Source organism: Xyrauchen texanus, chromosome 8, assembly GCF_025860055.1.
Source record: "Xyrauchen texanus isolate HMW12.3.18 chromosome 8, RBS_HiC_50CHRs, whole genome shotgun sequence".
NCBI classification, from domain to species: Eukaryota; Metazoa; Chordata; class Actinopteri; order Cypriniformes; family Catostomidae; genus Xyrauchen; species Xyrauchen texanus.
The window spans coordinates 12,601,450-12,612,732 of NC_068283.1; the positions used below are offsets into that span (position 1 = coordinate 12,601,450).

Consider the following 11,283-nt stretch of genomic DNA (forward strand, 5'->3'; position numbering starts at 1 on the left):
TCTGCTAGTGATGGAAAAATATGCACAAAACAATCCACTTTTAAATTGTAATTTATCATCAGATGCAGAGGTGTTTCCAGAATTGAAGGACATCCGGGGCTTCGCCCAGACAATTTTATTTTCACACTAGCAACCACTTCTCTGTAGTCCAAAGCTGGTGAGAGGGTATTCTTTGAGTTTTGCTCTGGCTGGGCCTGTTTCTACAGTTCCTAAATCTTCCACTCTAGTACTATCCTCAACATCCTCTCTCCTCCCTGAATCATCTGTGATGCAAAAGAACAGATACAGCACATAACTTATTGCAAATCAGCTTCAAACAACTAATTCATCAAGTGCTACATATGTCAAATTGTGGACCAATACCATTGAAGAAAATGTATTGGGAAGAGCAGATCAGTGGGATTGCCCTAAGATCTATCATGATTCTTGAATTTTCATGTACATTAACATAAAGTCATCACAAAAGAGTTATATTATAGTGAGTAAAGTGAAGTAAAAAAATATTGAATATAAATCATTTATATTTTTTGACATAAATAGTCAAAATGATGTATAAGATCCTAAGTTAAAGCAATACATGAATGACTTTAGTTCATTGACACACTATGGCATTGAACTGTATATAATTCTCATCATCTCTATGAGAATAATTCATCTGTCAAAATCCTTTCATTATGATCGTTGAGATAAACAATGTTTCACTTTTAACTTTCTGTAAAGTAAAGTGACTGATTAATTGTTACCAGTTTCCATGCCTGATTCTGGCACAGCTGCTGCTGCTGCTCCTCAGTCTGTTGCTCATCTTTGCTACCCTCTACAAAACCATTTAATCAAATCAAAGTGTATATTTACTACAAACTAATATCACAAAACAAGTCACACATACATTTTATGTTAATGCTTATTGGTTATTCTTAGCGAAAACAACACCTGATAAACAAGAAATGTACACTCCGAACTGTAATCGAACCGCGGTCTCCGGCGTGAGAAGCGATTGCGTTAACTCGGAGCTACCAAGCTGCGTCAATTTGAACAAGGAGGTTAGAGCCTACAACTCTTGAGGTTCAGCCTACTGTGGGTGAAAGCCAGCTAGATGATGATCTTCAGACTTTAAGGACAAAAACAAATGTGAACTCTTACCCACTGACTTCTTTCGGAAAAATCCCCAAAGCCTCACTTGCTTAATTTTTGCTGTCTTTCCTGCTAATTGCCGTTAACTCGCCACTAAGTAACGTTAGTTGATGTCAACGACTGTGCAAGCTCCTCCTCTACCTGCTGCATATTCAACAGATAGGAAGAAATGGAGTCGCCCATAGGCTACCGACAGCAAAGGAACTTATTCTATAGGCTAGATTATGCCTATGTCTATTTCTACAGGCTGTATGCAGTATGTGCAAAGCCAAAGCACAATGAAATAAGGCAACTTATGATTTCGGGGGTTTACATAGGCTTTTGTCCGGTTTCATATTTGTCAGTCAACTATTCAAAATACATTCGGGGCTACACTCAAAACATTCGGGGTTGAAGCCCCGGCAAAATCGGCTGCCGCCGCCTCTGATCAGATAGACAGATTATTTCTCAAATTCTCAGGGGAGGCAGAGCTTATCCTAGGGGAGGCACTGCCTCCCTCAGCCTCCCCCCTAGACACGCCCCTGATTACAACGTTTAGATGCATCATTGTTTTGAACCAGCAATGGCAGATTCTGATCCGTTGCTTAAGAATGTAGTTACATGCAGTCTATCTGTGAATCTAGTGATTCACAGATATGGAATATCTGGGACGTTACAGATAACCGATAAATTAATGGTTCAACGTTATGTAATTTTTGGGCAGATACCAGGCAATTCACAGCTCATTTTGGCCAATACAGATAACCAATATTTACATTAACATTTATGCATTTGGCAGATGCTTTTATCCAATTACAGGGACAATCCCCTGGAGCAACCTGGAGTTAAGTGCCTTGCTCAATGACACAATGGTAGTGGCTGTGGGGATCAAACCAGCAACCTTCTGATTACTAGTTATGTGCTTTAGCCCACTACGCCGCCACCACCACTCCACAATAAGTCCTTGTGGTGGCATAGTGACTCGCCTCAATCCAGGTGGCGGAGGAGGATTCTCAGTTGCCTCAGTCTCAAGTGTCTGAGACCGTCAATCTGCGCATCTTATCACGTGGCTTATTGAGCGTGTTACCGCAAAGACATATCGCATGTGGAGGCTTCACGCTATTATCTGCGGCATCCACAAACAACTTACCACACGCCCCACCGAGAGCGAGAACCACACATTATAGTGACCACAAGGAGGTTACCCCATTTGACTCTACTCTCCCTAGCAACTGGGCCAATTTGGTTGCTTAGGAAACCAGGCTGGAGTCACTCAGTACACCCTGGATTCGAACTCGTGACTCCAGGGGTGGTAGTCAGCATCAATACTTGCTGAGCTACCAAGTAGGCCCCCCCAGAAAACCAAAATTTTTACTTATTGCATTTGAACTCTTTAAACTGGTCACATGCACACTTGCACTTGAGCTTCTAAAAAGAATATATCGGTTGCCGATATATCATACACTCATTAAAATCAGAAACATCTTAAACATTTACAGAACACATCAAGATCTTACCCAAAATTATGGACATGGTCTTCATAAGGCTGATCACAGTCTGATTATGTGAGGGCTGATCGATATGAGGGGACATTTGTTGGCTCCTACGGCGGACATATATGAAGATGTGGATGTACACAGCCACCATAATGAAGAAGGCCAGGAGATTGAGAAGAGCCCAGAATATTAGGAAGCTGCGTGAGTAAAGTGGAGCTACAGTGCAGCAGGTGGACAGGTCACAAACACAGTTCCAGCCCATGGTGGGCACCAGGCCCATAACGATTGCCACCAACCATATGGTAACTATCAGCATCAACACACGGCGCTTTGTCATGGTGCTGTGGAGCTGCATGGTAAAGATGGTCTGATGACGCTCCACAGCCACAGCCAATAGGTTGACCACAGAGGCAGTGAGACTCATATTAATCAAAGCTCCACGGAAAAACCACTCTTTCACTGTCAAACTGATAGTCCATGGCCCGGTATGGAACACAAGGTATAGATAGGAGATTCCGGCAAAAAGGTCCGCAGCTGCCATGTTCCCAAGAAGGTAATAAATTGGAAAGTGGAAGTGCCGGTTGATGATGATGGCAGCTATTACCAGCATGTTTGCAAGAATAATAAAGAGGCATATCGGGATCCCAAGTCCGACCACCACAAAGTCATGTGTGCGCCAGTCTGGTGTAATGGGCTTCCCAGTTTTGTTGTAGAAGTAGAAAACTGATTGGTCATAAGCCTCGCAAGTCTGAGATAACATTATTGGAGTAGTTTAAATTAAAATCAGATGAGCTGTTTAGTTGTCGCCAGTTGTTCCTGATGTTGTAATCCTGATGATGTGATCAGCCTCCATTTGAAATCATGCTTTTCACAAATCCAACAGTGAAAATGTTACTGCTTACAAGGCATGTCCCTTGCTGTTTTACAATTCTAAAACCACAGGAGGAAAGAAGATACAAAGAAATCAACACATATAAGTCCATGACAAGAGAAAAGGTTTATATTTAACATGGAGACAAAGACGGTTGACTACCATGTTCTCACTGGTCATAAATCTTTAAGTTTTATATCCAAGTAATGGCTTGATTATTTCTTTTTAAAGTATCTGTTTTATGATTAAAGTGAAATGTTTAAGACGTTATAAGTCATACAGGTCAAGCTAAATGACTTGAAATAAAATTCAGGTGTCATGTTAAAGGAAAAGTTCACCCAGAAGTTAAAAATCTGTCATTATTTTCCTCATGACATTCCAGATGTGTTTGACTTACTTTCTTCTGCAGAACACAAATAAAGATTTTTAGAAGAATATTTCAGCTCTGTAGGTCTATACAATGCAAGTGGTGACCTGAACTTTGAAGCTTAAAAAAGCTTATAAAAGCATATAAAAGCAATCCATAAGACTCCAGTGGGTAAATCCATGACTTCAAGGAGACAGCTGATGTCAAGATTTACAGTAAAATAACTAAAAAGTTGTATTTGGTCTGTTTGTGCTTCAGAATATATGGATTTAACTACTGGAGTTTTATGAATTACTCTTATTCTGCCTTTATGAGGATTTGGAGTTTCAAAGTTTTGATACCATTCACTTATATTATATGGTCCTACGGAGCTGAAATATTCTTCTAAAAACCTTAATTTGTGTTCTGCTGAAGAAAGAAAGTCATACACATCTGGGATGGCATGAGGGGGGAGTAAATTATGAGAGAATTTTCATTTTGGGTGAACTATCGTTTAAAATGAGTCATGCTGGACATTAAATAGATATAATTAGCCACAACCATATAGTCTGTGACTGATAGCTTATATATTTGTAAATGTATACTGAAGATTTTATTTCTGTTAGGATAAATATATTGGCATTTTAAAATTAGCAACATTCATTTTCCCTCTTCTCATAACAGAGTGGACATGTTATGCTTTTCCACATTTGACTAACATCACACACAAAAACAAACATGCATACATAAAACAGATTTACACAATTCCAATAACTCGAGCATTATATTGCTGAATGGCTGATGTCACCTCCAGTGTGTGATATAATTTCATAACATAATTCAATTAAAGGTTACAGTATCATGATATATCAGGGTAAACAATGAGTCAAGCCACTATTAGCGTTAAAATGTCACATTTACCACAAATGAATGCATTAGTCAAATAATGTAATACTCAACACTATTGTGTGGGAATTTATTAAGAAGGTTTTTTTAGCACAAGTTGTGGTGTTTGACGTGTATCTCTGGGGAATAACACTGATACAATAAATTAAAATTATTTCAATTATTTAAAATATAATTTTTAGGCCCACAGAAGTGTGCAACACTATAAATAATATTTTTACCAAGCCTATTAAAATGGTATTCTGTTGAAATTAAACAGTAACATCATAACTTGTACTGTGGACGTAAAAGACACCGAATTGCTGGAATGACTCAGTTGCACATACTGAAGTCAGCAGCGAATCAACTACAGAATCTGAATCACTACTCAACACTGCAGACACATCAGAGGTCGGTTGTTCTCAACACAAGAGAAGAAGAACAGCAACTACTACGTTCTTCTAAAATGTCAAGCTTAACAGGGTAAAGAACACTTACCGTTGTCAGTCTCTTCGGAGCAAGAAAACCTTCATAACAACAGCTAGGAGTTGTTTTTGGCACTCGGGCGTCTGCCAGTAACGCTCATCTGGAGAAGATTTTCGGATATATCTTCGCTTGAAGAACAAGAGATCTGAGTTTCGCCGAACCCGCCTCCCTCGAATCTGATTGGTTCAAACAGTCGACCGCGTGTCCAATGAGCGCAATGTCCATTGTTTAAAAGAGATGTTGTTTGTCTGTCATCCACAATGAAAGGGAAACAATCTTTTAAATACTTGAGTTGTTAAAAGAAGGTTTAAAATACACTCCTTTATATTTGTATTTCTTTAACGTCATTTATCTGTTGTAATAACACTTCGTTTGAATATCTTCAAGAAAAAATGAAGGATAGTTAAGCAATATCACACTTCCCTACATCAGCACAGGCCGTGTGCCAGAGATAATCACAGCAGTGCTGATTTAGGGCCACATGGCAGGATTGCATGATATTGCTTATATACAACAGTTCAATGAACAAGTACATAAAAACAAATGAGGAAAAACTGATTATGGTAATAAAAAACATTTGTGCATGTAACTACATTCTTAAGCAACGGATCAGAATCTGCCATTGCTGGTTCAAAACAATGATGCATCCAAACGTTGTAATTAGTAGTAATTCAAAAATGTCACTTCAGAAATAGTATCACGGCTTTTCGAACAAGTTATTGGATAAACAAGGATGGATGTGTGTGTGCGTGCGTGCGTGTGTGTGTGTGTGTGAGAGAGAGAAAGAGAGAGAGAGAGACGGAGCGTGTGTGATCACCTGGTGCCACACCCAAGCAGAGATGCTGTCAGCTTTCTGAAGATCAGCTTTCTCAGTGGAAAACAGCTATCCATGCGGGGGTATTTCTCCCTATTTCACGATAGCCTGTTAAGAGTCATTTATTCCCTATAGTAACCACAATCTTCAACGCCATTTTAAACAGTAGTTCTTCACCAATATTTAAAGTCCGGTAAGAGGTAAGCGCCTTGAGTTCTGTAATTAATCAGTCTGATTAATGTGTCTCTCAGCTGTGATGAGCCATAATGCTGAAGTTGTTCATTTAAAGCTGTTTCCTAGCTTTAGTAGTTATACAAGTGATCACAAAGAGCTGTTTTATGTAAACGGCTGATGTGGATTCACTTCACATCACCTAACTGGCTCATATTACACACAAAATGATCTTTTGCCACCACCTGCTGGCTAACATATGTAAATGGGGGAAAAAAAAGACAAACCATAGCTCTTAACAGATCTGCACTGCTCTTACACTTTAGTTTAGAGTGACACAAACACAAGCGGAGTGACACACACACAGTGAAGCATCCGAGTGCTGATGGAACATTTCTCGTCCAATCAGATTTGTGGACTGGAACTAACTGTTGTATAGTATCATTTATACAGCAATATACAGATTCACCACATAGGGAGCTGATTGAGACACAGGGTGTGTTTCCCCCCACAAACGTGGAAGGGGGATCCAAAGGAGTTAGTTACATCTAAAGGAAAATGTGTTTTTAACGTCTACCAAGAAAAGAACTTTACTTTTTGTTCTATATATTGATCATGGAGCAACATAACATTGTGAAAATAAATAGTAACGGAAGGTTGTTTTGATAACAAAATGTGTTATTTCATTTATTTTTTTATTTTTTTAAATGTGGCATAGAGGCGAGGGGACCTTTTGCAAATACATTTGAGACAGCAAGATGTTTTTTTGAGTAACAAATGAAGATGATGCTTACTCAAAATAACCACTTCAGAAAAAATATTTCCTGTTAAATTCAAACACATTTGACATTTTATTACATGTCATGTATTCTATAAACAAACCAATCTCTGACAAATAAAAAATGACAAATAAGTATTTTGTCTCAAAATAAATGTGATAATTTCAGGGATTCTCATTTGCAATATACATAAGATTTAAAATAAAATATTAAATATGAGATCAAATGACCTCAAAACCAAATATTTATACATTACATGCAATGATCTCACGAATCAGAATTGTTTTTTATTTTTAGGGGGTAGAATAATAAAATCAAAAGTGCCTTTTACCCCAGGAGGACTTTAGCGCCGTTGTAATAAAGAATTGGTCGCCCTAAAATGATAAATCATATTAAACCTGTATGATTTGTTATTTCCTCACAAAAGGAGAAATTCAGAAGAATGTCCACAAAACCATATAGAGACTATTGGCTATATTCTTCTCATAACCAGTATTCAGAGCCATTATTATAAATACATTTTGGCACTGACTGAAAAAAAGGTCTTGAGAATGTTCATTTAAGTGTGTAACATCTAAAGTTACTATTTATGACAGGCGCTGATTATAATCATATGTTCATCGTGCATCATCCTTAAGAATCTGGGATTTTCCCACTGAGAATCTGCACATTGTGGTAACTAATGTTATGATGATTCACAGGAATTCTATGCCAAAAATAGAAAAAACAAACACCATAATAGTTGAACATATTTGGATGTATAGAGCATTTAAACACACTAAAAACAGAAACAGATTGTTAGAAGTGTAACAACCTACTTTGACTAAGTTGCAGTTAAACAACACTGCAAGATATATTATTTAAATGTCAAAATATCTTGTTTTGACAGATAATCTCATTGAAGGTATTCATTTCTGCAAGGCACACATTTGTAAAAGGTGCACTTACAATGAAGCTTTTGGAACTGGACCTTGCATATATCTTCTAACATTCATAACAATGTAAGAAATACAAGAAAAATCGACCTTGCAGGGGGTGCTGACTGAAATGATTTATGCCTCCATTCATTGAGGCTTCATTGTCCCAGTTGTACATGAAGCTTTGTATGAATGTTTGGTATAATATATTTGTCCAGAGGTTGATCCTGCTGAACTCAGTGGCTCCACTCTGGAATAGTGACGACTGGACCCCTCACATTAGGCCATGTTGACCAAGACATGCCCTGTGACTGCAAGTAAATATACTATAATAGTGTGCCTCACCCCAAATTAACATGCAGGGCACATTGACATCCCTGATGCTTGTACAAAGTGTTACTGTAGACGAAAAGTGCATAGTAACCACTTACAGCAATACCGAACAATCAGTGACCCAAAAATTATTCAAGGAATGTTGGGTTAACACAAGTTTATGCTCTATAGACAGCATTTGTGACATAATGTTGATTATACTACAGAAATTAATTTCAACTTGTAAGAGCTGAGAGGTTCTGCTAAAAATGAAAGTTCTGTCCTCATTTACTTATTTACTTTGGAACAATCCTCACGTTGTTCCAAACCCAAATGACTTTCTTTCTTCTGTGGAACACAAAGGAGATTGTAAGCAGAATGATGGCATCAGTTTGGAACAACATGAGCATGAGTAAATGTAGATGAATGATAGTACATTTTTGTAAATGATAGAATTTGAATACATTTTGGCACAAAATCCCTTTAAGCTAAAACAAAATTGTAACCATTACATTTTAATAGAGTAACACATTCTTACCCAAACGTGAGGCCGGGTGAGGGGCATTTATGACAAGTTGCACCATGTCTAGCTGCTCCAACGTGAAATGCCATGCCAGCATACCACCCCAGTCATCGTGACCCACCGATATACAATTAGAGTGACCTATAATGAAACGCATCTCATTTCAGAGCGTCTAATGCCAAATGGAACACACAGTGGTATAAAAGTAGGGGATAAAATTAGGGGAGACTGGGCTAGTTGTCACTCATTAACTATAAAAGGTTTTGAGTCAAACGTCACAAATGTGTGTTTTGTATGTTAGTATCAAACACCTAATACAATTAACTCTAGCTTCCAAATTAAAATCTCAATATCATCATATTGTTTGCTAAAGCCATTTATGCATACAGTACAGTCAGGAAACAATCAATGTTAGATTCAATCATAAGGTTGAACTGTGTTCTCAGGACAAATTATTTTTGTAAACAAATGCAGCATAGGGCAAGTTGGCTAATTTTTATTGAGCCAAAATATGTGCCTAGGGAGAAATTGTCTTTCAAAAAACCTACAGTGAGAAACATATAAATTGTGACTACTAGCACCAATTGAGTTTTTATTGCATAAATAAATAAAAGCAAGCACTGCATTAAAGGAAATACAGGTAAAATTATCCCAGGAGGACATATCTGCCAATATATGAGATTGAGTTTCGGTATATTCTGGCAAGTACCCGCTGGAGCTGAGCGTCTGAATCGCCACAGCCAGTAGATCTAGCAGCACCATAAGACTGCTGAATTCCTGTAGAGGAGGTCCACAGAAAATATTCACTCATTCTGATGCGCTTCATAAAACGTTCGAGATTTATACAAATGGAGGCTAAAAGTCATTTGCAAAAATGATCTGCAAAACTAAAATGTCGTTTCTCTAATATTGAGAAACACTTGCAAATTATCAATAACATATCAATATGGAAAAAGGAGGATGAAGGAGGATGTCACCAGTTCTCTGGGAATCCATTAGGGAACATCATTATGGGCTTTTTGTGGTCTCCTTTTATTCTATTATCTGATTTTATGGAATGTCAAGCCTGAGCTCTAAAGGGAAAAGAGAATATCAGTAACAACATAAAAGGAACCCATTGGAGGTTTATTATGATGTACTGACTAATAATCATAATCACAATCATAATAAGCATAATAATAATAGTTTAATTGTATATGCATTAAGTTACATGTTATAAAAACATAGGTTCTATCAATATTAAATTATTATTTAAAATATTAAACTTATACAGTTCTGAAAAAAAATAAATAGTAAAAATGAATAAACTATGAGTTTCCAAATAGACTTTTAATGTATTTTGTTACAGCGAGTACAACAACATTTTATTTTATTAATCGAGTCATTCTATGAAACGGGTGCCATTTGGGTCCGCAACGTTTGATGAGATGCACAAGGAACAAAAAATGTCCGAAAGTGTGTTTCCAAAGCTTAAAGTTATTCAATGAAGTGTTCTTGTTAACATGATATATGATAAAACATACTATTCTTAAAGAGTAACATACTATTTTTAATCATTTTTCATTAGTACATAGCCAATTTCACATGTCCGTGTTGACCAACATGACATTTGCATCTAAAATATCACCAAATAAGTTATATATTTTTTTCAAACATTTATTATTGTCAGAATTTTATGTGTGTCCCTGTATATATAAGACATATTTATTCAAAATAAACCTTATTTTTTTGACCTACCACCCCATCACACTAACTTGGTTTATCTATATATAATGTACTGTTGCTTTAAATGACATCACTACGACACTCACTCACTCACTATCTCTTTCACTCACTCACTCACTCACTCTCTCACTATCTCTTTCACACACTCACTATATCTTTCACTCACTCACTCACTCACTCACTCACTCACTCACTATCTCTTTCAGTCACTCACTATATCTTTCACTCACTCACTCACTGACTCACTCACTCACTATCTCTTTCAGTCACTCACTCTCTCTCTCTCACTATCTCTTTCACACACTCACTATATCTTTCACTCACTCACTCACTCACTCACTATCTCTTTCAGTCACTCACTATATCTTTCACTCACTCACTCACTCACTCACTCACTCACTCACTCACTCACTATCTCTTTCAGTCACTCACTATATATTTCACTCACTCACTCACTCACTATCTCTTTCAGTCACTCACTATATCTTTCACTCACTCACTCACTCACTCACTCACTCACTCACTCACTCACTCACTCACTATCTCTTTCAGTCACTCACTATATCTTTCACTCACTCACTCACTCACTCACTCACTCACTATCTCTTTCACTCACTCACTATCTCTTTCAGTCACTCACTATATCTTTCACTCACTCACTCACTCACTCACTATCTCTTTCAGTCACTCACTATATCTTTCACTCACTCACTCACTCACTCACTCACTCACTCACTCACTATCTCTTTCAGTCACTCACTATATCTTTCACTCACTCACTCACTCACTCACTCACTCATTCACTCACTATCTCTTTCAGTCACTCACTATATATTTCACTCACTCAC

At 37.4% G+C, this 11,283-nt stretch overlaps 1 protein-coding gene across 2 annotated transcripts in view; it reads right to left on the bottom strand.

The window, feature by feature from the left end:
* LOC127648420 (lysophosphatidic acid receptor 1-A-like) overlaps positions 1-5,342 on the bottom strand; it is a 33,109-nt gene extending 27,767 nt beyond the window's left edge. For both annotated transcript variants that reach the window (XM_052133095.1, XM_052133094.1), the window contains exons 1-2: positions 5,207-5,342; positions 2,628-3,536 (exon numbers count right to left, since the gene is read on the bottom strand). In XM_052133095.1, the coding sequence (XP_051989055.1) occupies positions 2,628-3,366 (739 nt within the window). In that variant the 5' untranslated portion in view covers positions 3,367-3,536; positions 5,207-5,342. The remainder of the gene's footprint in view (positions 1-2,627; positions 3,537-5,206) is intronic.
* Positions 5,343-11,283: the final 5,941 nt, after the last annotated feature.